At 41.7% G+C, this 26476-nt stretch overlaps 1 protein-coding gene and 1 long non-coding RNA gene across 3 annotated transcripts in view; one reads left to right on the forward strand and one right to left on the reverse strand.

Annotated features, from left to right (window-relative positions):
- Positions 1–24266, forward strand: part of efhd1 (EF-hand domain family, member D1) — a 94577-nt gene extending 70311 nt beyond the window's left edge. Inside the window, exons 3-4 of one of the 2 annotated variants that reach the window (XM_084351650.1) lie at positions 22797–22931; positions 23858–24266. In XM_084351650.1, coding sequence (XP_084207776.1) covers positions 22797–22931; positions 23858–23992 — 270 coding nt within the window. In that variant the 3' untranslated portion in view covers positions 23993–24266. The remainder of the gene's footprint in view (positions 1–22796; positions 22932–23857) is intronic. The other variant, XM_084351651.1, reaches the window with a different exon arrangement.
- LOC311255630 lies at positions 132–11885 on the reverse strand. Its single transcript, XR_014622396.1, has 3 exons — positions 11812–11885; positions 11362–11417; positions 132–188 (listed from the first exon to the last, which is right to left on the reverse strand). It is a non-coding gene; the product is annotated as an uncharacterized lncRNA (long non-coding RNA).
- Positions 24267–26476: the final 2210 nt, after the last annotated feature.

Consider the following 26476-nt stretch of genomic DNA (forward strand, 5'->3'; position numbering starts at 1 on the left):
TGTGTGGATGAGTGAAGGTATGGTGTATTGTGTGTTGTCAAGTGCATCAAACCAAACAAAGGCAGAGGGCCCTGCTGAGGCCCAGGTGAGAGAGAGACACACCCCTAAAGGCAGTCCTTATATATGCTCTGGAAGCCCAGCCCAGAAAGGCAGGTACAGGCAGACGACCCTCCCAGCTCCACCTATATCTGCAAAAAACAGTCAGAGCATGTCAGATCACCAGGCAGAGTGGGAGGGGTCATCACACCCCTGCCTGAAAAGGCAGAAAGGCTGAAAAGTAATAGGCTGAATGGGCTGAAAAAGCTGAAGATTTTAATAGCTCAACGGTTTCTGTAGCTGAACATGAAGCTGAATACTTGAAAAAGCTGAAAAGGCAGAAAGCTGAATATAAAAGCTGAAAAGTACAAGGTTGAAAGAGCTTAAAAAGCTGAACAGTTTCTCTAGCTGAACATAAAGCTGAATATTTTGATAGTTGAACAGCCTCTATAGCTGAACATGAAGCTTAATATTTGAAAAAGCTGAAAAGGCAGAAAGCTGAATATTTGAAAAAGGTTGAAAAGCTGAAAAGTAATAGGCTGAAAGAGCTTAAAAAGCTGAACAGTTTGATAGCTAAACATTTGAAAAAGCTGAAACGGCAGAAAGCTGAATATTTGAAAAAGCTGAAAAGGTTGAAAAGGTGAAAAGACAGAAAGCTGAAAAGTAATAGGCTGAAAGAGCTTAAAAAGAATGGTTTCTATAGCTGAACATATGCTGAAGCAGTAGCAGAACGAAATCGGAAAATGTCCCCATAAGGATGAATGGGAAAACACCTCCCAAACTCCTGCAGGTCTAGAAAAAAGTGTAATGGTTATGGCCAAAATATTTATATATTGAGTAACAGGAGACATTGCCGAACCCTCTGATGTCTGTTTTATTTCTGTACAGTGAAAAATGAGGGCGCTAGAGCGAGAGACAAAACCGGTACTGTCTGCTCTAAACCAGAACTTTAGGCTCAAAATTAACATTGCTGCTTATGGGGGAGAATTTTTTCTCAAGTTTTTGCAGCTGCTCTCCACTCTAGCGATGATGAAAAGTATAAGGCTGAAAGAGCTTAAAAAGCTGAACATTTTGATAGTTGAACGGTTTCTATAGCTGAATGTATGCTGAAGTAGTAGGGCGGTTGACGTGACGCTCCATTTTTGTGTTCATGGTGACAAATATAAATAAAAATTTATAATATTTCATTAAAATATCTGTTTTAATGAAATATTTAATCTTACAGTTTAATCTTCCAGAAGTAATACATCTGTAATTAATGAGCATTATAATTCAAATATGTAAATATTTTGTTTTAAACATGACATTTGTCCACTGGCGTGACTGTCCGGGGTAGCGTTGCTTATCTTAAAACTACTGTAATTAAATGAAAAATAAGTCTAAATACATTAAAATACTTGAATAGATGTTATAGTAGTGTTAACTTAATGAAACTAAAGGTTATAAGTCTTAAGGTCCCCATTTAGAATAATTATGAGACATTTCATTTTGTCCGCAAAACTGGTGTCCACCTGGTGTGACACCATTCTGTAGATATAAAACGGGCATTAATTTGGGCAGCCTATTACTGAGAGGGGCCCTTCTTCATCCAGGAAGTACAGTAGACCTCACTGGAGCACATGGACTGCACACAAGGTGAGTTCTGTCTCAAATATTTTCATAATATTGCTATTTCCGTGCACTGTTGGAAATGGGATCCATTATGCAGTCCTTTGGTGTGACGTAATTTAAGTATTGATCTGAAAATTTTCATCAATTTATAGTGATTGACTATTGAAAACAATGTAAACCTTAACACTGTTAGTCAGGATTGAAGACTGTCTCTCATATAGCTAGGTCGCAAACTGGCCTTGATCTTGAAAACGTCCACTGGTGTGACAGCACTGTCCTATAGTGTGACATGAAATCAGCGTCACACTGGTGGAAATGGCTGTCACAGCAGTGGATGTAGGCTCTATCAAGGGCTACAAAACCATCACTCTCCCTCCATTCTAACCTTGTAGTAGTGATGTTTGCATTTTCTTTTTTCAACTTTTGCCTTTTTCTCTTGCTCTCTCTTTTTCTCTTACATTGAAGGACCACACAAGTCAAACCTTTCTACTCTGTTTTGTTAAGGCTAGTTTGAGATCCACGTTGACAGTGAGGCTGAGATGACAAGCAAGGAAAGGACCAGGAAGTATAGGGAGAGGCTGAATAAAGATCCTCAGAGGAGAGAGAACATCCTGAGAGAGATGCAGAAAGTAAATTTGAGAAGCTACCAAAAGTTATTTTAGCATAAGAATTGAAACGTTTCATGACATGATTAATGCTTCATCGTATCACAATAGTCATGGTTGGTTTCATAATTTTCCCCGCAGATATCAGGAGAAGAAAGCATGCGGGAAAATTGTTCAGCTCAGTGTGAAGTCTGTCGCCAGCAACAAGGAAGAAGCTGCAAGAAAAATGGAGAGAGTCCAAGAGGAGATGTAGGGCAAGGGAAAAAGCTACTAAGGCTGTCCTTGAGCTAATGTCACAATCACCTCAGGATCAGGATCATGACCAGCCATTCAATCATGAAGAGATCAATGAGGCCCCAGTGGCAGTGCCTGTTTTGTGTAGTAAACCAACACAGTCACCTAAAGAGATGTCCACCAGAGACCAAAGTAAAACCCAAAAGAGTACGAAAAAGATCTGTGAACAAACAACTAAGGAAGCTAAGAATGCAAAATGAAAAGTTAATGAAGCAACTTGAAGCTGAAAAAAGAAGAGCGGATAGGTTTAGACGAAAGAATCAATGCCTTGTGCAAAGACGGAATGTGGATAAAAATGCACACACAAACACACAAGCAAAACAGTCACGAAGAAACACTGCTCAAGAAAGGAAGAAACAAGTTGAGTCCTTCCTATTGAGGGAGGGGGGCAGCAGGCTTCTTCCGGGGAAAAAGGACACTGTTGGGAAGAAAGAAAAAATGCAAAGAGTACTTGTAAAGTCTTTGGTGGACTTGCACAAGGAATACTCCCAGACAGCTGAACTAAAAGATAGAAGGTCTTACAGACAGTTTCTACGCTATAAGCCATTTTATGTTACAGAAGCCAAGGCAAATGATCGTAATACATGCGCCTGCTACCAACATGAGAACATGCGTCTCCTTATTGATGCCTTGTCACAGCGTGGTATCCTACCTTCAAAAAGCCTATCATATCTTCTCTCCAGCATAAGCTGTAATACGGACAACATGAAATGCATGGAGCGCACATGCACTGAGTGCTGCTATGATGAAGTCCAGATTGCCATATATAATCCAGATGATCAGGCTAGATGGGAACAATGGGCAAAGGAAGATGTGGTGGTAGGTTACAAAACATACAAAAATATGGAAGAATTATCCTATCTTTATTCAAGAGCGTAGATTTTCAGTTTGAGAGCATGATTTCATTCCTTTTCAGTGACATAGCTCCTTCTCGCGCTCAGATTTTTTCTCCTCGCACTCATATTTTCTGCCCGCACTTGGATGTCTGCTGCTTTCTTTCAAAATGTGTGCTTGAACTCAAAAATCACATGCTCGTGCTCACATTTCTTCTGCTTGCACTCAAAAATTTCGCTCGCATTCAAATATGTCCTGCGCTCGCTCAGATCTAAAGTCTGCGCGCTCAAAACTAATGTGCACGCACTCAGAACAAGAACCTTCTCTCAGGTTGAGGAGTCTGCTCAGACTCAGGGCTGTCCCTCCTTGCGCTCAAACTATTGTGTTTAACCAGCCAATAGGGGACAGCTAGAGTGGGGACCAATCAAATGACGGATGCCGCCTTGGGTGCGTTCCTTTGCACTTTTTTGAGTGCTCCGTAGGGGCGGGTATATGGTCTGTTTGTAAAACTGCTTCTCTCAAAATACACCAGTTTACCATATTAGCCAGCTATTTGAATCGTCACTTATTTAAGACGCCAGCATATTTATGTATAATTATTCTTAAGTAATCGTAAAACGAGTTATCGTAGTTTAGATTCTCTTTTTTATTCAATATTAGCGGAAATATGTTATATAGTATGAATACTCACAAAACAGTGTACGTGTTACGATGGCCGAGTGGTCAAGGCCAATGGCAAATTTTGCATTTTAAACCATGGGACGTCGGTTCGCATCCCGGCCGCCCCACTCTTGCTGTCTGTCATATTATTATTTTAAATTTGAATTAATAAATTGCTGTAACAGTAATAGAATACGTGTACCCAGCTGATTCTCTTATTGAAACGTTTAACAATAGATGGTCGGTAAATAGGCAAAGCTACGTGATTAAAAAGGTTTATTACACGGCTCTATTGAATGCTGCTCTCTGATTGGTCCATCGCTGCGTCGTCGTCAAGTATAACAGACCGTTGCTAGGGACGGCGCTCTGATCCGCCCTGGCAAGATGTAGCAACATAAGCAAGACAGCACCGCTGTCCAGCTCCTCTCTCAGGCCGGCCTTGAAAGTCGTCAGATCATGTCTGTGACTGGACACATGAGAGCAGCTAGGGACGGCGCTCTGATCCGCCCTGGCAACATATAGACCAACCACAGCACCGCTGTCCAGCTCCTCTCTCAGGCCGGCCTTGAAAGTGAAAGTGAAAGTTAAAACTTTACCGAGCAATCATTGTCGCTGCTGAATCATTGTGGGTGATTATTTATTATTTATTTCACTCGTAAGGCCGTGTAATAAGCGGGATAATGTATAGTTAGTCAGTTGTTATGGAGAAATGGAGTTATGGAGTTCCATACAACCTGTCGGGGTTTATTTCTCCATAACAACCTCCGAACTATACATTATCCCTTACATAATGAAAAATACCCTATGATGATAATGATTTGACGATAGCATTGGTGCGTGTAATGGGGTCAAAGCCAGGGGACGCATTACATTAAGTTAGTGTTGGTTATGCTTTGTTGTGCTCACATCACACGAGGCACCATAATGTAGTGCTTCATGCAAGAGTTTTGGGTTAAATTTGGCTATCAATAATAATTAATGATTATCAGGGATAATTATTAATTTTGATTACTAATAAGATCCAATTTACATTAGATCACCTTGGGGCACCACCCTTGAAGAAGGGAAAATATAGCCAATTCACCAAATCAGTCTCAGAAAAGGTACTAAACGGTTTGTAACTCTGATTAATAATTAACTTAATAACTACAACCAATATTACCATAACAGCTAGTAATGGTCGAAGGATTTTGGAGCTCTTGACAGAGTAGAGGTTGGCAACATTCACTCTTGTACAATATTAAATAGACAACATGTGGGTTAAAAAGTCTTTTATTCAACACAAAGATGAAAACACACTAACTAACATTTACTATATACAGGTGTGTGTGTGTGTGTGTGTGTGTGTGAGTGTGTGTCTGGCAGAACAAAGAAACAATGGTGGTCACTGATATCACATGTGGGTGTGATATGCTCCAGGCTTAAGGAGTGTGTGTGTGTGTGTGTGTGTGTGTGTGTGTGTGTGTGTGTGTGACGTGATGCCAGGTTATAGAAGATGGTTAGTTGCATGCAAAGACCCTGAGTCTGTGTGAAGCATCATTCGACTAACATCAAATTAGCCGTCTAGGAAACAAAATACCAATAACCTGACCTGAGATCACAATAACACTAAAACAGTGGACACAAATTGAACACATATGCATTACATCAACCAGAGTTTAAAGTTCTGTGCTTAGCCGTGCTATGCTATGCTATCTAAGCCCAGTTCAACGTTACCAGTCTTTGAAGAAAAGGTGCTGGTGGTTGCAGGAGAACGTTGGGATTCCAATGTTGAATGTTGTTCTTGCTGTGCAAGGACTGATGAAAGTCGGCAGAGGAGGACAAGGTTCGCTCCTTTCCTTTGCAGGGATAGCAGCTCAGTGCTAACTTGCTTGGTGTTCCTCAGATTGTGAAGTTAGCTGGCAAGCTTTGCGTCGCAGCTGCTGGTGCTAACTGATCAGGAATACTGGCAGGACCTCGTGTCGCTGCAGTGAGGAGAAGTTCTTTGGGCCTGCTGCAAATGCAGCTTGCAGCTCTCCGCAGCTCTTAGGCCCAGAAGAGTTCTTAAGGGCAGGCAGCCCCGTGGGGGGGGGGAGATGGAGAGGAGCCCTTGAGGAGAAGAGAGAGAACAAAGGAAGGCACTGGAGTTTTGACTCTCTGATCAGAGGGGGGTCTGTCACCCTGACCAATAGTAGCTCAAAGCTGAATTTTGCACCTAGGTGTGAAGAATGGGGAATTCTGGGACACTGAGTTCAGTTCAGAGTCCATTTTGAAATCCACAATGAATGACTTCATCTGTGGGTCCCAACAGCTTTCAAAAGAAGGAGAATTAGAGCGGGACTCGGAGCGAGGTACTGAGCGGGAGACGAGATGGACCAGCGTGGTCAAATACCTCAAGTTTATTGCTTAATGTTGCTACAACTCAAAACACATCGTTCATATACAGTACAGACCAAAAGTTTGGACACACCTTCTCATTCAAAGAGTTTTCTTTATTTTCATGACTATGAAAATTGTAGATTCACACTGAAGGCATCAAAACTATGAATTAACACATGTGGAATTATATACTTAACAAAAAAGTGTGAAACAACTGAAAATATGTCATATTCTAAGTTCTTCAAAGTAGCCACCTTTTGCTTTGATTACTGCTTCGCACACTCTTGGCATTCTCTTGATGAGCTTCAAGAGGTAGTCACCTGAAATGGTCTTCCAACAGTCTTGAAGGAGTTCCCAGAGATGCTTAGCACTTGTTGGCCCTTTTGCCTTCACTCTGCGGTCCAGCTCACCCCAAACCATCTCGATTGGGTTCAGGTCCGGTGACTTTGGAGGCCAGGTCATCTGGCGCAGCACCCCATCACTCTCCTTCTTGGTCAAATAGCCCTTACACAGCCTGGGGGTGTGTTTGGGGTCATTGTCCTGTTGAAAAATAAATGATGGTCCAACTAAACGCAAACCGGATGGAATAGCATGCCGCTGCAAGATGCTGTTGTAGCCATGCTGGTTCAGTATGCCTTCAATTTTGAATAAATCCCCAACAGTGTCACCAGCAAAGCACCCCCACACCATCACACCTCCTCCTCCATGCTTCACGGTGGGAACCAGGCATGTAGAGTCCATCCCTTCACCTTTTCTGCGTCGCACAAAGACACGGTGGTTGGAACCAAAGATCTCAAATTTGGACTCATCAGACCAAAGCACAGATTTCCACTGGTCTAATGTCCATTCCTTGTGTTCTTTAGCCCAAACAAGTCTCTTCTGCTTGTTGCCTGTCCTTAGCAGTGGTTTCCTAGCAGCTATTCTACCATGAAGGCCTGATTCACACAGTCTCCTCTTAACAGTTGTTCTAGAGATGTGTCTGCTGCTAGAACTCTGTGTGGCATTGACCTGGTCTCTAATCTGAGCTGCTGTTAACCTGCGATTTCTGAGGCTGGTGACTCGGATGAACTTATCCTCCGCAGCAGAGGTGACTCTTGGTCTTCCTTTCCTGGGGCGGTCCTCATGTGAGCCAGTTTCTTTGTAGCGCTTGATGGTTTTTGCGACTGCACTTGGGGACACTTTCAAAGTTTTCCCAATTTTTCGGACTGACTGACCTTCATTTCTTAAAGTAATGATGGCCACTCGTTTTTCTTTACTTAGCTGCTTTTTTCTTGCCATAATACAAATTCTAACAGTCTATTCAGTAGGACTATCAGCTGTGTATCCACCTGACTTCTGCACAACACAACTGATGGTCCCAACCCCATTTATAAGGCAAGAAATCCCACTTATTAAACCTGACAGGGCACACCTGTGAAGTGAAAACCATTTCAGGTGACTACCTCTTGAAGCTCATCAAGAGAATGCAGAGTGTGTGCAAAGCAGTAATCAGAGCAAAAGGTGGCTACTTTGAAGAAACTAGAATATAAGGCGTATTTTCAGTTGTTTTACACTTTTTTGTTAAGTACATATTTCCACGTGTTAATTCATAGTTTTGATGCCTTCAGTGTGAATCTACAATGTCAATAGTCATGAAAAGAAAGGAAACTCATTGAATGAGAAGGTGTGTCCAAACTTTTGGTCTGTACTGTAGTTTCAATAATAATATGACAGACAGCAAGAGTGGGGCGGCCGGGATGCGAACCGGCGTCCGATGGTTTAAAATGCAAAATTTGCCATTGGCCTTGACCACTCGGCCATCGTAACACGTACACTGTTTTGTGAGTATTCATACTATATAACATATTTGCGCTAATATTGAATAAAAAAGAGAATCTAAACTACGATAACTCGTTTTACGATTACTTAAGAATAATTATACATAAATATGCTGGCGTCTTAAATAAGTGACGATTCAAATAGCTGGCTAATATGGTAAACTGGTGTATTTTGAGAGAAGCAGTTTTACAAACAGACCATATACCCGCCCCTACGGAGCACTCAAAAAAGTGCAAAGGAACGCACCCAAGGCGGCATCCGTCATTTGATTGGTCCACACTCTAGCTGTCCCCTATTGGCTGGTGAAATACAATATTTTGAGTGCAAGGAGGGACAGCCCTGAGTCTGAGCAGACTCCTCAACCTGAGAGGAGGTGCTTGTTCTGAGTGCGTGCACATTAGTTTTGAGCACGCAGACTTAAGATCTGAGCGAGCGCAGGACATATTTGAATGCGAGCAAAATTTTTGAGTGCAAGCAGAAGAAATGTGAGCACGAGCATGTGACTTTTGAGTTCAAGCACACATTTTGAAAGAAAGCAGCAGACATCCAAGTGCGAGCAGAAAATCTGAGCGCGAGGAGAATAAATCTGAGCGCGAGAAGGAGCTATGTCACTGAAAAGGAATGAAATCATGCTCTCAAACTGAAAATCTACGCTCTTGAATAAAGATAGGATAATTCTTCCATACAAAAACTGGGTGAAGAAAACTGAAAATGGTACAGTGGGAAAACTGGTTGAGGATTTCAACAAAGAGTTGGAGGGTATTGCCATCCATCAATTCAACTGGATTCACCAGGCCCAGAAATTCAGGAATCTTAAAGAAAATCTAAAAGACAACGAAATGGTTCGCTTCATGTGTTGAGTGGTGGCCCAGTCACCCAATACAGAAACAAGGCAAACTGTTACCTTTTGAGCAGTGTACCCTACACATGGAGGCTAAAGCGAATCACCTGGAATTACTCAGAGAGAGCCCATGGGAAAGGTGCACCCGATGGAATTGGGGGATCAGTGAAACGCATGGCAGACAACCATGTCCATGCGGGCCAAGACATACAAAGCCCTAAGGACCTCTATGAGTTCCTAGCCCGAAAAGAGGTCCCAAACATTAAATTCAAATGGATCAATGAGGCAGATATCCAGGTGTTCGATTAGATGTTGCCACCGTCTGTCCCGAAAGTACCTGGCATCTTAAACACGCACCAAATACTTTCCTTCTCTGCAGGAGAGATCTTCTATAGGGCTCTCAGCTGTTTCTGCCGCTACCCAGAGATGTGCAAGTGCTTCTCTCCAAGCAAGATGAGACCAGACAATCGGCCAAAAGATTCAGAGGAACCGCTTGCCTGTGAAGTCCAAGAGACCCAGCCTGAGAGTCCCAGAAGTGGAGAGGAAGAGGAGGAAGAGCTTGACGACGAGTACACTGTAGGGAAATTCGTCATTGTCGCTATGACAAGAAGCCATTTGTTGGCCAGATCACACAACTAAATGCTGAGCACATTGAGGTCAATTGCATGGTGCAAATTGGCAGGAAAAACATATTCAAGTGGCCTGCTAGGCGAGGCTGCATTATGTACAGCAAGGACCAACTTGTCAGTGTCATCTCTGAGCCAGAGCCCCACCAGCGTGCAGCCCAGCTCACCAAATATGACTGGCTGCTGTTCAATGAGGTGTGAAAGGAGGAGGATGAGTCCTTAAACACTCTAAAACACTACTGCTTTTTTATTTTGTTTGTATTTCATGGTGTACTCTGTTGTACTGCACAGTTCAAGAAGAAAAGAATCAATTTACTATGAATTATTTTTAAGAACCACGGGATGTTTTGCTGTTTTATTAATGGGTTGTTTAATGAATTTTACCCAAACAGTGGTGTTTTTTTAGGTCAGTTCCATTTATGGTTATGAAATGTGACAAGTAGGCCCTATGGCTATTCAAAAAATTATTTTACTTGAGTTGTACTAAAAATGTGACTGAATTAAATACAGAGAACAGTAGTTTTAACTTTTTATCCTGTATGACTTTAAAATTTTAAACTTTTACCTTTTCATTTTAGTGAATTTTGAAATAAATTTGAAAAGTAATAAGCCAGGTCAGTTTTGTTTACATGTTCATGTTATGTTGCTAAATGTTACGATGGCTCTCAAGTCTTTTTTATGGGAATGTTGGTTTCTTCTTCTTTCTTCTGACTTTATTGTACAAAAAACATTTGAACTTGAAGTTGTAACTTTAATTTCAATAATTTTTAAATGAATTTGAACAAGAAATAATAAATGTGGCTTTTTGTTGTCCAATGCTGTGGCGGAAAGTCCTGTGGTGTGACAAACTGAATTATAAGTGAAAAAGGCATTTTAATGCACAAATTCATGTAAAAAGTGTTGAATAGTATAATAGTGATATCATCACTATGCACATATAAGGATGGAATGAAGCTTCATTAGGTTTTATGCTAATTATAATGAATATAATCCAGACGTTTGGGTAAAGTCCCTATGTGTACATCTTATGGTAGGATAATAACATGATTGTGAATTTTTATTGGTTACTTTTGATGTGGGAATATAGTCAGGACAAATTGATAAGGATTGTGCATATTTGTCTTATCTGTCACACAATCTCTGAATTAAATATTATCATTAAAAATGTTGTCACACCGGTGGACAATATTTAGGACTACCACACAAAAAAGTTAATGAAATGCAAAATAAATAAGGAATTGGAAAGGGACACATTCAGTTTTGAGTTATTCACATATTAAGCAATATAATTATATGTCATTTGACATACATTTTAGAAATATACTTTTTTCCACTTTGGATTTGAGTTCACGTCAACCACCCAGTAGCAGAATGAAATTTGAAAAAATCCCCATAGGGAGGAAGGGGCTACATTTTGCAGAAAAGGCTGAATATTTCCAAAAGTATGAAAGATAGAAATGCCAAAAATAGACCCCACCATGTCCTTAACGAGCTGAACATTTTGATAGTTGAATGGTTTCTGTAGCTCAAAATTTGTAGGAGAAGCAAGCCAAAAAAACGTACGGAAGCAGGAATAATAAATTCCAGAAGGACAATAGTGCTGTGTCAGCATTCACACTAATTACTAAGGAACTTAAACACTCTGGTATGCTAAAAGGAACCTGAAAATTTGTACCACCTGCAGGATATCTCACACCCCGTCCATAGAGGGCACCACCTCAGCAACCATGGTACCTAGGAAGCAGATTAAGAGGAGATAACACCAAAACGAACTGGAAGACCATGCAGCGAGACAAAACAACTTAGGACATCGCTCGAGCGCCTGTCATTGGCTAAGTTTCCATTTCAGTTTAAACACTCCCTAAAACTCCAGGACACAGATGATTACTTTCCATGAAGTTTACTGGGAATCTTGTGAAACTAGAAACACAATACAACAAAAAGTATGTATTATTAAACAAATCAAACATCACAGCAGTATTTGGTACATAGCATGGCTTAGCTATCCTAGCAGAAGCAAAATATAGAGCTACCTTAGCTTTACAACACAATTGGCATCTCAGCAGTCTCTATATTAACATAAACTCAAATTGCTTCATAACTTTGTGGCTGGATGAATAATACTCACAGACGTTGCCTTAGCAAAGAGGGAGGAAAAATACCCTGCTAACTGAAGAACTGATAACTGTGCTGACACTGTAGCTGCTCACACAACTGTAACTGCTCACACAACTGCAACTGCTCACACAACTGTAACTGCTACTTTGTTGCTATGGTTACGAAAATAAACAAATGACAGAGAACTATGTTGTTCTAGAAAGGCACACATTTTCTAGGGGCATAACAGCGCCAGTGCCTCTTTTTCAATGATGGAATAGTTCAACTGATGTATGTTGAATTTTTTGGAAAAGAAACTCACCGGACAGTCAACACCATGGTCATTAGTCTGCATGAGGACAGCCCCCGCTCCCACCTTCCTAACATCCACATACAATGAGAAAGCCTTGTCCATCTGCGGGGCTACTAGGACAGGGGCAGAGCACAAGAAAGACTTAATAGACTCAAAAGCTTCTTGACAGGTAAGAGACCACTCAAATCTAACCTTTGGACTAAGAAGAGAAGTTAAGGAAGCAACCACTGTGGAGAAGTTCTTACAAAACCCACGATAATACCCCACCATACCCAAGAAACGGGACAGTTCTTTCTTGGTGGTAGGAACAGGAAATTGGTCAACTGCCAACACCTTAGCCCTTACTGGACGCACTTGCCCATGGCCAACGACCTTACCCAGGTAGGTAACTGTTGCCTTAGCAAACTCACACTTCGCCAAGTTAACAGTCAAACAAGCCAAAGCCAGACGGTCAAACAAAGCCTGAATTCGCTGTAGATGACCATCCCAAGTGTCGCTATACACAACATCATCCAAGTACACAGCACAGCCCACCAGACCCGACACCACCTTATTCATCAAGCTGGAAGGTGGCTGGGGCATTACGCAACCCGAATGGCTTTACGGTGTACGAGTACAACCCACTGGGTGTAATGAAGGAGGCAATCTCCCTAGCTCTGGGTGTCAGTGGAACCCGCCAATAACCTTTGAGCAAGTCAAACTTACTGACGAATTTGGCAGACCCAACCTGATCCACACAGTCCTCCATACGTGGGAGTGGAAACAAGTCAGGTTTGGTCACTTTATTTACATTACGCAGGTCTGTACATGGTCTAAACGTACCATCAGACTTCTTTACAAGCAGACAAGGGGAAAACCAGCTCGATGCACAGGGCTCAGCAATGTTATTTTCCAACATGTATTTGACTTCTGCCTCCAAGTTTTCACGTTTGTCCGGTGACATAAGATAAAACCGCTGTCTAACTGGTTGAGCATCTCCCACATCAATGTTGTGCTCAATAAGATGGGTACGAGATGGGGTATCGGCAAACAGGTAAGGGTAACTGTTAACTAGCTTCACCAACTCTGATCGCCTTGGTTCAGGCAAATGGGTCAACATTTCATCCAGATTCACAAGAGACTCAGAGTTTTTAAGTTGACCTCTCAACATGCCATCATCTGGTGTACACAATTCTTCCTCTGCGTCTACTGCCAGATCAGATGGTACATGTACCTGACCCACTGGAACTGCTACAGCAACACAAGAAGGTGACAACCCAGGTCCTGTCACTGGAGACCGAGCAAAGTACAGTTTAAGCAGGTTAACGTGACAAAACTGCACCGACTTCCTCCGGTCAGGGGTTGAGATTAAGTCATTTAAGTCAGACACCTTTTTAGCCACCATGTAAGGGCCACAAAACTTAGCCTGGAATGGAGATCCCACTAAAGGCAAAAGCGCCAGAACTTGATCACCAGGACTAAATTCCCGACGTTCGGCACGCCGATCATGGAGACTTTTCATTTTGTGCTGAGCTGCCTGTAGATTTTCTTTTGCCAGCTTGTTGGCCCGATACAAACGGTGTCTGAAGCCATTCACATAATCTATCAAGTTTTGTGGAGCCTCATTTGCTTTCCACTCACTGTGTACAGAGGCCAAAAAGCCACGCACAGTGTGACCAAACACTAAGTCATTTGGGCTAAAACCCAGACTCTCTTGAGACACCTCCCTAGCTGATAACATAAGCCATGGTAACCCTTCTTCCCTGTCACGATCCGACTCAGTGCAATATGCACGAAGAAGGGACTTCAAAGTTTGATGGAACCTTTCTAAAGCTCCCTCGCTCTGAGCATGATATGCACTGGACTGTGAATGTTTGATGTTTAACTGATACAACACTTCCGCGAACAACTTTGATGAGAAGTTAGACCCCTGATCGGACTGTATAACCTTAGGAATACCAAAGGTAGACATGAACTGTGTCAAAGCCTTCACAACAGATTTTGTGGTTATATTTCTGAGTGGAAAGGCTGCAGGATAACGTGTAGCTTGACACATCACGGTAAGCAAAAAGTTACTACCTGACATGGCAGGAGACCAACACAGTCGACAATCAAATGCTCAAATGGGTGTTCAGCAACAGGAATAGGATACACCGGGACAGGCTTAATTACCTGATTTGGTTTTCCAGTCAGTTGGCAAGTGTGACAAGTTTTAATGAAGGCGGAGATGTCTTTTTTCAACCGAGGCCAGTAAAAATGTCGCAGAACTCGATCATAAGTCTTCCTTACCCCCAGGTGACCTGACACGCCATCATGAGCAATCTGTCGTACTGTGGGTCCAAGCTTAGCCGGCAGAACAACTTGCACTATGTCATCCCCCACACAACAATCCCCATCAGGAACCCATTTTCTCACCAACAGCCCATCTACGAGAAAATAACCACAGGCTGCACTCTCCACCTCATGGTCTGGGAGTACCTGGCAATACAAAACCTGAAGTGTAGGATCCTCCTTTTGCTCTTGAACAAGGTCACTGCAAGACACAGGCAAGGGATAAGAAGGCACAGGAAACACTGGTTCTTTGTTCTTATCTGAGTTTTTAAGAGAAGAGCCACCACTGACACAGCTCATAGCTCGTGTCACTGCACAGGTGGGAAAAACTGTAGAAGTGGCCGTAAGAGAATCACTACTTACTACCTGAGAAGATGAATTAACACTCCGAGTGGGCACGTCCGACCACACCCGATCACCAACCAGGTCATTTCCCAGGATGACCTGTATTCCCCCCATAGGTAATGAAGGACGCACCCCCATGACCACATCACCCTGTATCAGATCTGAGACTAAGGTCAAATGATGCTACAGAACAGAAAAAACTGTCGGTCGCACTTTATTTTACAGCACGTTAATAAGATGTAACAGGCCATACTTTGTATCAAATTAGACAAAAACAACACCTAATAAGACGTAACAAGCCGCACTTTGTATCATATTAGACAAAAACAATACGTTAATAAGACGTAAGAAGCCGCACTTTGTATCATATTAGACAAAAACAATAGCTAATAAGACGCAACAAGCCGTAGGCCTACTTGTTGGCCTTTATAATAGGCTATTCGGACAAAACACACAGTTCAGAGGAAAATACATTTATTTGGTTTATTTTATTAAAATTGGTGATTAAGGCAGCTGTTGTGGTGACAGACTCTTTATGGATGTTAATACTGCGCACTGTCAGTGTCGCTACGCTCCCCCACCAGTAGATGTCTCCGTACTGTGTAGAGTAGAAAAGACTGCAGAATGATGTACAGAGAAGAAGAGTAACAGGTAGACGGGTAACGTTAGAGCCAAGCGAGTGCAGGAGAAACCAGGTAGCTACGCAATCAGCTAGCAGTTGCTAAAAGTAAATAAGTTCGTCCTCCTGTGCTTCATCAACAAAACAGCGGATACTCCGGAACTCAGGCATGCAAACAGTAGGCCTACAGGTTGTCTTCGTCCGTCACCACCACGAATGCCGCCTGAGTCGCCGTTGTAGCATCGGCCAGCACAAGTTAGCTGTTCAGTGAACGTCACTGAGCAGCTCAGTTATTTGACTGACATCTGTTCCTTAATTTAGGAGATAATATTGTTTTTCTGAGAGCTTCGACAGCTCAGCAAACCTCCAGAGAAGGACTTCCAAAGAGCGACCATCAGCTCCTCACGAGCAGCGTGTGTTTGAGCTGGAGCTCGGCTACAAACAGCTGTGGAGGCCCCTGTGTGAAGAGAGGGCCGCTGTGACGCGTTGTGAGCCGCACAGCGCCCTTTAGCCCTGTGTGGACAGAGCTCTGGAGCACTGGAGGCCGTCCACAAGGGTCAGAAAAGCGACGCTCTACGAAAGTCTAATAAATGTTTAACATTGAGAAGGAACACTTCATGTTACACTGCTGTTTTGTTGTAATGTGCCAGAAATTATCCTTTATTAGGTCTAATAAGACTATAACAGTGAGACGGACCACTTCAGTTTGCAGTGCTCTTTTGCTGTAACGTGCCAGAAATGATCCTTTATTAGGTCTAATAAGACTATAACAGTGAGACGGACCACTTCAGTTTGCAGTGCTCTTTTGCTGTAACGTGCCAGAAATGATCCTTTATTAGGTCTAATAAGACTATAACATTGAGACGGACCACTTCAGTTTGCAGTGCTATTTGCTGTAACGTGCCAGAAATTATCCTTTATTAGGTCTAATAAGACTAATAAGTGACTAACAGTGAGAAATAAAGATGCAATGTCCTGGCAGCTTCAATAGCTGGTCTAATATTACTGGGGTTGGATAGTGACATGGCTTTAAATGGTCTGATGTCTTAACTATGGGAGTAGAGCGTCGAGGAAGCCACCTACAAACTCCACAAGACTCCAGGGAACATCCAGGTTACCAGGGACGTGTGTAGTAGCGACCAGATGTTAACCAATGTGGTTTGACTTTAGTTAAGGTACCGTTTTCCTCTAATGATCCTCTAAATGACTCTGTAAGAAAGTGAAAGTATGTTAACTAAAGCTCAAATAAATGTATTTTCCTCTGAACTGTGTGTGTTTTGTCCGAATAGCCTATTATAAAGGCCAACAAGTAGGCCTACGGCTGTTACGTCTTATTAGGTATTGTTTTTGTCTAATTTGATACAAAGTGCAGCTTGTTACGTCCTATTAGCTATTGTTTTTGTCTAATATGATACAAAGTGCAGCTTGTTACGTCTTATTAGGTATTGTTTTTGACTAATATGATACAAAGTGCGGCTTCTTACGTCTTATTAGCTATTGTTTTTGACAAATATGATACAAAGTGCGGCTTGTTACGTCTTATTAGGTATTGTTTTTGACTAATATGATACAAAGTGCGGCTTGTTACGTCTTATTAACGTACTGTTACGTCTTATTAACGTATTGTTTTTGTCTAATATGATACAAAGTGCGGCTTGTTACGTCTTATTAGGTGTTGTTTTTGTCTAATTTGATACAAAGTACGGCCTGTTACGTCTTATTAACGTACCGAAAAATAAAGTGCGACCAAACTGTCAAGCACATCCCTCGGACCTCAACACTGGAACCAACAGCAGAGTCGGGAGAGAAAGGCAACACAGAGCCCACAATAAATGAGTTAAGGGCGCCCGAATCCCTCAATATCTTCACAGGTACTTTCAATCAGTGAAACCTAGCCATCTGACACAAAGGCAGCATAACCAGGGTCAATCTCGTCACCAACCGTAGAATTGGATGGTTGTGTCACCACATCAGGAGCACAACCAATGGCCCCGCTGAAGGTTTTGTGTGCCTCTGTACAGCAGCAATAGCACGGCTCTGCTCATTAGCACACAAAGTAGCAGCAGCCCCGCATGGTTTTGCCGCAAATGCACCTGACTTCCACTTTTTCTTCAAAACTGGACACTCATTCCGCCAGTGACCTTTTCCAAAACAGTAATTACAGACACGATTAGGGTCCAGCTTCCCTTGTAACCCATGGCCAACTTTACTTGCAACCCTGTCAGACAACCACTTATTGGCGTGAGCCCCTGCCATATTTTCTCTACAATCAGGACTTCCCTGGCCACGGTTCTCACCAATAAAACCTTTGTGGGTCAAAACAAACTCATCTGCCAACTTAGCAGCATTTGAAACCGTGGTCACCTTCTGTTCATTTATATACGTCACAACTGGGAGTGGGGGAAAAAAAATCGATTCACATAAGAATTGTGATTCTAATCATGCACGATTCTGAATCGATTCATAAACTTCAAATATCGATTTAAAAAAATAAAATAATATATATATTTTTTTTTTCTCTATTTTGAAAAATCACACAAAACACCAATATGTGTTATTTGTGTACAGTTTATTTGTGTAACTTCTGGGAGAAAAAGGCAGCTGGCCTAAGCTTTTATTTAGGCAGTTTTATTTATGCAAGTTATTTCTTGTACAGTAAGTAAGTTTTTATTTGTTTAGCATGAATAAATGTTACCTTTTTTTAATGTTTGCCTTTGTGTGATTACATCATTGGAATCAGTTTGTTTAAAAATCACATTATCTTATACAAACTGTATTGTTTTGATGCCATAATTTGCCTTAACACACTATGCACTGTATCAATTTTTGAATCAAGAATCGTTTGAATCGATTCTGAATCGAATCGTGACCCTAAGAATCGGAATCGAATTGAATCGTGAGACACCCAAAGATTCACACCCCTAGTCACAACACGATCAGACAAAGTATTCTTGAACTGTTCAAGCAAGATAAGCTCCTGCAGATCCTCCAAAGCTCTACCTGAGAAGCAGCACACCAGCGGTTAAAATGAGTGACTAAATCACGAGCAAACTCAGTGTGAGTCTGCCTCCCTCACCTGAATTGTCTGGTATACGGTATGCTTCTGGTACCAACTCATATGCTCTGAGAACAGCTGCTTTAACTAATCCATATTTGCCACTATCAGCAACACTCAAGGCTGAGAAAGCTTCCTGGGCCTTTCCAATGAGGACACATTGAAGCAGCAAGGTACGCTCAGCATCAGACCAATGTCGTGCCTCAGCTAACCGCTCAAACAGCACAAAGAAAATGTCAGGGTCCTGCTCATTAAAGGATAACTACCGTTTTTTTACAACCTGGACCTTATTTCTAGCAAAATATATCATCAATTACTCACCCAGATAACTTTGGTGTCATTTGAAGTCGTTCGGACGAAATTAGATCCAGTGTAGCGCCGGTATATCCATATAATGCGAGTGACGAGGCACCGAAACACAGCCTCTATATAACGCATTATTTGCCACGAAACTAGTTCATTTCACCAATATTTTGTCATGATACGCTAGTGCTATTCCCCTCTGAGTCCGGCTCGTCTGTTATCAACATCCGGGGTCAAACTAGCAGTAGCAGCTACAGGTGAACAAGCCGGGCTGTTGCAGGTGCGCGCGCAGCTCAGAGATGACATCTTCCAGGTCAGAGGTAGTAGGTCAACCTATAGACCCCGGATGTTGACAACAGACAAGCCCGGACTCAGAGGGGAATAGCACGAGCGTATCGTAACAAAATATTGGTGAAATGAACTAGTTTCGTGGCAGATAATGCTCATAGAGGCTGCGCTTCGGTGCCCGGATCACTCGCATTATATGGATATACGCAACGCTCCACTGGATCTGATTTCGTCCGAACGACGCCAAATGACACCAAAGTTATCTGGGTGAGTAAATGATAATATATCTAGGAACTAGCCGTAGGTTAACAGTAACATCAAATGAGTGACGCGGAGGTACAAGTGACACTGCAGCGCCAGCCTTTGGTGACTCAGCTTCACTTATGAGCTCAAACTTGTAGCGCTCCAAATCCATCTGCTTATTTGCCTGCAAATGAGCTAGTTCAACTTCCCAAAGATAGGCCTCCTGTCTCAACTTTTCCACCTCCAAAACATTTCTCTGGTCATGTTGTAATTGAAGTAGGAGAAGCTGCTTTTGCTGCTCAAAAGTCAGTCCAGCTCCAAATCCAGCCACACTAGGAACTCTACCTGACCCACTTACAGCAGGGGAGGCTACATCAGCAGAACCAGTCACCCCAACAGGTGCACCCTCCCCAAGAACAGACAAAACCCCTCTTTCAACTAATTTGTCCTTTAATGTGTCCAACAGTTCCTCTTTACTCAACTTCTTAGGAAGATCCACATTATAGAAGTCAGCCACTTTCAACAGCTGATCTTTCTTATAGCAATTGAGCAATTCCTCACTTGGAGACTGCACAAAATCCTCAATGGAAGCCATGTCCCCAAAACCACCAAGAGACACAATTATCTGGCACAAAATCCTCCTGTCAACCAGACAGACTAGAAACACCAACCAAAAATCTTCCACACAGTGACAGACCACATGGTAACTGGCTGCTTCAAATATGGAACCCCATCACTCTGGTTAACTGCCTAACCAATACTAGGTGACTCACTCAACCCTATTCTTCATGCAGGTTAGTGGTAGGATAAATTAAGCACAAAGCCCAGCAACCCGGTTAATCTCCAGCATGCTGAAAATCACCTAGGCAGTCCTGGAAGTGCACCCGAGCAACTGCTCTAGCCACATACTGCACAAAAATAACAAACTAAAACAAAAAAGGGTCAATGGAGACAGCAAGTGCCCCACATTGCTAATACCTGTCAGGAATAAGGGTTCCAAACAACTTAACAGTCCCTACCAGCTACCACCAGTTCAGAAAAACACCATTTAACTACTGTCAAGCAAAACCGAACTCCAACAAATACCAGAGTAAGCCAAAATCTGTGTACGACACTCCCTTAAACACAAAACACGAGCCCCCATTTGTTACCACCTGGCTCTAGGATGACAAAAAGAAGGGAGGCTACACACAGACATCTCAAGCAAAAAGTCATTTATTTAACTCAAACCAAGATAAATGTTAACTAATTAGTTGGATGTGTACAATAGGAAAGGTATCAGTGGTGTCACCAGTGTGTGGATGAGTCAAGGTATGGTGTATTGTGTGTGTTGTCAAGTGCATCAAACCAAACAAAGGGAAGACAGGCTGAAGGCCCTGCTGCAGGCCCAGGTGAGAGAGGGACACACCCCTAAAGGCAGTCCTTATATATACTCTGGAAGCCCAGCCCAGAAAGGCAGGTACAGGCAGACGACCCTCCCAGCTCCACCTATATCTGCAAAAAACAGTCAGAGCATGTCAGATCACCAGGCAGAGTGGGAAGGGTCGTCACAATGTCTGCACAGGTGTGTTTCTAAAAGCTTTTTTAATGGAGGCAATGACTCAGCTGCTCTGATATTTGGGGGGAGTTTGTTCCATAGTGTTGGGGCGAGAACCATAAAAACACGGTCCCTTTCTGTTTTCAGTCTGGACCGTGGTACTGTTAACATGATTTGGTTCTTTGATCTGAGGTGTCGTGGAGCAGAATAAGGGGTGAGTAGTTCTGAAATGTAAAGTGGAGCAGGACCATTTAGGGTTTTAAAAGTAATCAGTCAAATTTGTAATTAAATTCTGTAATGGACTGGTAACAAGCGTAATTCAGACAGGACTGGGGTTATGTGTTCTCTGCATCGAGTGTTTGTGAGAAGTCTTGCTGCTGTATTTTGTACCAACTGTAGTTGGTAACTGCAATGTGTGTTTAACTATGTTTCCTGTTAGCATTGGTTTGGCCATGGCAATATTTCTTATTTGTAAATAAGTTCTAACTAGACTGTTAATGTGTTAACTGAAGTTGAGATGGTGATTGAAAACAACGCCCAGGTTTCTAGCTGACTGTTTTGTGTTTGTTGTTAGTGGTCCAAGGTGATGGGGTAACAGTATTACAAATAAGATTTGGACGAATAACCAGTACTTCAGTCTTGTCTGTGTTCAACTGTAGGACGTTGGAGGACATCCAGTCCTTAATGGCAGCAAGGCAGCAGTGCAAAGAGTCCGGGTTATTGTGGTTTTCAGGGTTGAACGAAACATATATCTGAGAATCAGAAGCATAGCAATGGTACGACACAGAAGTAAAATGGCGAATAACATGGACAAGATGCAACAAATATAAACTAAACAAAAGGGATATTTTACTGCAAAAAGGGTACTTTTGCTTTGATACTTTTATAATATTTTACAGATAATAATTCTGTACTTTTATGTAAGTGGGATTTTGATTCCAGGACATTTTTTCCTCCACTGGATGTATATAGTATTTAACTATTTCTATCTAAATGCAGACATGCTTTATCTGCCTCAACAACACAATACCAGTAAGCTTACCTTGTAACTTCTTAACATAATGATGTGGTCGCTGGGAGAGTACCTCCTCAGGTGATGGTAAAGATTTATGGGTTTTCCTGTCTTTGTTGGCACCAACTGACAGCATATTTTGCAGACTTAATCTTACTGCAAACTTAAGTGTTTATCTGTGCTTCGTCGCTTTTGATATATCAAAACAACTTTCCTATAATTGACACTGTGTACACTTTTTTGTCGACAATTTACTTGGAGCAAAATGTGTGTTCACATTTAGTACTTTAGCATCAATTATGCCTGTGTAAAACAAACCTGTTGTGAATTAAGAGGGGGCAGCAAATTACTGGGGGCAGAGAGGCTAAAGAGTGACATCACATTTCTGCAAGTTTGTGCTCTACTTGTTAAACAAGTGTTTGATAAATTGATCTGAAACTGTCTCCCTTTTGTTGCATTTATGGATAATGAGCATTGTCGTAGTTGACTCCAGTAAAATCTGTTTCATTCCCTCTGCTGTGGGCTCTGCATTGAAGTTACACTGCTGTCAACTGTGAATGTGTGAGGAACATGGCCCCACTCTTGTGCCAACATGCAGCGACACAGAACAGAGGCAGAGAGGCAAAGTCGCTTTGGTGCCCCTACAGTTCTGCTTATTATTTTACCCCTTTTCCAGAGGACATTGAACTTAAAATCCACTTTCTTCAACACAAGCTCAAACAATGTTATGCCATAGGAAATGGGCATGTACTTTGATGTACATCCCAAGAACTGCATGTTGATGGCTGTTATTCGATTTATTTCTTCTGTGCGAAAGGCTGTGTCCAAAACTTATCATCATTATCCATGTAAATTGAGAATGATGTTGAAATGTGGATATGGTAAAACTGACATACACAGTTTGTCCATGAAAACAGCAAGGAAACTACTGTATGAAGACTTTGGAGATGTAATCCTCCTAACCTCATGTGTTTGAACTATCTTACTGTAGTTCCTGCTGATCTTCCGGAGAGCTGCAGCTGGAGAGCTGCAGGAGGAGAGTGGTCTGATGGCTCTGGCCAGACTGTCTGAGATCAATGTTTCCACTGAGGGAGTGATGGGGGCCAAGGACTTCTTTGAAGCCAAGGTACTCTCTGTTTGTACTCCATGTTGTCTTGTGAGTGCCTTTAAGAATTAGCAAAAAATACGACAATGAGATTTTCCTTCACCCAGTTTAAAGAGGGAGAAAGCGGAAGGGAGAAAGAGAGGGAGGGAGAGAAAGAAAGGAAAAAAGTGCCCTTCAACTAATGTGTGTAGTCTCTTAATGTCTGTGACATATTATACAGATAGAGATTAAAACTGTAGTAAATTGCTGGTGTGATATCTACAGGTGGTTTCAGGTCAATTTTTGCAGAGAACCGTGCGTGTCGTGGTAAAAATAGGCAAGACTCACTGGATTACATGCTGCTGCAGCCTTGCTTAACACACGCATGAGGCGCGCTACTCATGCCTGCAGTGTGACTCTCCTAACCTTTAAAACATGAATGCCAAAATGAAAAGCAAGATGTTCTACCATGCAGATGCATTGCTTACGCAGGCATTGTGTCCAGCCTGTTGGCTTCTTTCGGGGCATTTCAAACATTATGACTTACACTTTTACTTTATAGTGTTGGTCATCATTTTAATCACTGATGATATGATATTTACGATATCATTTCTAGACACAACGAGACTAACTAACTGTAGTGGACATATATTTGTATTGTAAAAATATTATTGCAGACCACAGGACTTTGCAGTATAAAGGCTGAGGGCTAAAAAGCAAACATTTTAGATGTATGAATTAAACTGGGTTAATATGAAGGTGAGGCATAGATTTAGTGAAGAAGATAAGTGGCAAGGGCTACAGGAAAGTGTGAAAGTGGTCTTTCAACTGGTTCTGCAGCGCATTTCTGCAACATAGCTGCTTTCTGACAAATTGCAAGTGTTTCTTTGGTAGTTGACATGTGTAGTGTCAAAATATGCTATGCTGCTGTTAATGGGAAGGAACACTGTCATTTTGTGTGTTAACAGATGCAGGCTGTGTCTCAGGGCAGTAAGTTTGAGGCTGAGATTCGAGAGGAAAAAGAAGAACGCAAAAGACAGGAAGTGGAGAAGAAACAGAGACAAGCAGCCTTCAAGCAGTTGCAGTCCACCTTCTGCTCATGACCCGTCATAAGAGGCAGATGAGAATTCCTGACATGCATGTCAGTGTTACTAAGATTTTAGAAATAGCTTCACATGCCACTTATACTTTAACCAAAGCCATCCCTCAGAATTTGGCACTTTATAACAATAGAAAGATGCATTAAAGTAAATACTCACTAAAATACTTGAAATTACCTGAGAATGCATCATAGGCAAGGTTTATTCATACCAGACTTTCTGCAACTGTCCCACAGAAAACACAAGGCAAAAACATGACTTCAGCTGTGTAAGAAAATATGTACTGAACACCACAAATTCATGGAAGCATCATAGATTTGTACTATGTACTTACTACTACAACAACAACAACAATAATAATAATAATAACGATAACGATAACGATAACGATAATGATGATGATGAAAATAATAATAATAATAATAATAATAATAATAATAGTTTTTATAAGTAATAACATCATATAGTGTGTAAACATTTGTTGGTGGCAAAGTAAGCCTTATGCACTTTTTGACCACTGACTTTGACTCTTAGCTCCATTGACTAACATTAAACAGGTTGTAGTGTGATCGGCTTTACGCAGGTTATCTTTAAAGGATTTTTTTCTCTTTTTTTTTTTCACTTCTGAGAGTGAGACAAAAAGACTGATGATGGTCTCATGTCTGTGTGTTAGGTGCAGAACTGGAATTAGTGGTTATGTGGTTAACCTAGCTAAGCATAAAAACAGCTAACTTGCAAACACCTCTAAAGCTGACTAACATGTTTTATCTCATATGTTCAATCCGTTGACAAACAGTAATTTATAAACAACAAGTTGTCATTTTAATTGGACTCACTTCCTGGATTTTGTTTTTGATGAACAATTTGTACTTCACATCTGTAGTTCCATAGCACACAACTCCCACTAAAAGCACAAATTTATTTTCTACATTTCTATTTATGTTCAGATTCATAAAATGAGATGCAACATGTTAAGTGGTAGGCTTTAGAAGGTGTTGATATGTGTGTTTTTCCCACTGTTTTCATTCCTCATGCTAAGCCAACTTGACCACCGCCTGACTCCAGTTTTTTTGTACTTTAAACACAGGCATGACACTGACATCCATCTTCTCTTCTCCCTCTAAGAAAGAAAGCTAATGAATCAACTTCCCTGAATGTCAAACAGTTCCCAACAAGAGCAAACTGCTTCCATTTAAGCATGCTTACCTGTTATAACCAGGGTTTCTCAACCTTGTGATTCTGTTTTTAGGATCTAAATTCTCATAAAACTAGCAGTCAGACAGTTGATAAGTTGTCATGTGAATTTGTCTATGGTGTAGTTTAATGGGCATAGAGGAAGGACCCTCACCTTCTGTTGAACCACCATGGGACCTCATTTTAGATAAAGTATGTACTGTAGTTAATGGAGAGAGACAAATAACTTTTTGATCCCTTTTGAATTGTGCCAAGAATGACACGTCATGTTTGTCATTTTAAAATATATATAATTTCAACCCGAAAAAGTCAGTTTGTCATGAAACTGTTGATATATAAGACTGTGTAGAATGAAAAGAACTACACAGCCAACAGTTGTGTAACTGTCATTGTCTTGTTTAATCCTCATTGAAAGCTTGTAGAGCCAATCCTGCATGTTAGCTAGCTCACAAAACTGACTAATGATCTTTTAACTTAATAAACATAAAATTTGTAATTCATGGCACAATCCAGAGATGATCTAAAATGCACATATTTTATCTAAAATAAGTTCCCTTGGGGGATACTGGAAGCGGAGGGATTTCACCTCTCTATAATAGCATGCAGTGCATGTGTTTTATACACACTAGAGTTTATAATCTGTCAATTTAGCTTATTTTCTGTGTAAAATAGACCTATGATATAAATCTTCAGCAACACTGTATGCATAACAAGTGACTGAAGCAGAGTCCCAAACTCAAAGTTGGAAGTCAGGATTGAGAGACAGTGGTCAGGTTTCAGATAGTTTATCTCTTAAATGGAATTGATTTGCAATCTTAATCTTCGACACTAAATGTGGGTGTGAGCCTCGGTGCTCACAGGAAGGGCAGGAAGGAGGCAACAGCGTGGGATGAAGATGATGACAGTTTTATTTACCAGCCGGCAGACACAAAAACAGATAAAACAGAAAGGAACAGCCGTCGCGGCTGAGGGTAACGCGGCCGAGGGGAATGACTGCCTGCCGTCTCCTGTCGTCTCTGGTGCTCGGTCCTCTCCCAGGACCCAGCCTACTGCAAGAAACCAGAACCAGGTTACAAGCGTGCTTATATTGGTGATTGATTACCTGATTCTGTCCAGCTGTCTGAGCACCGGCTGAGCCACTCCTCCCTCTCCTCCAGCAGCCGGCGCCTCAACCACACCCCACTGCCACAGTGGGATTGTAGTCTAGATTTGAAAGGGGTGCTCACACACTTTTGAAAGAAATGTCCAATCTTCAAAAACACTGGATCCTACATTCCCCACGATGGATTTCAT

This window comes from Pagrus pagrus (assembly GCF_965226575.1).
Source record: "Pagrus pagrus genome assembly, chromosome: 4".
Taxonomy (NCBI): Eukaryota; Metazoa; Chordata; class Actinopteri; order Spariformes; family Sparidae; genus Pagrus; species Pagrus pagrus.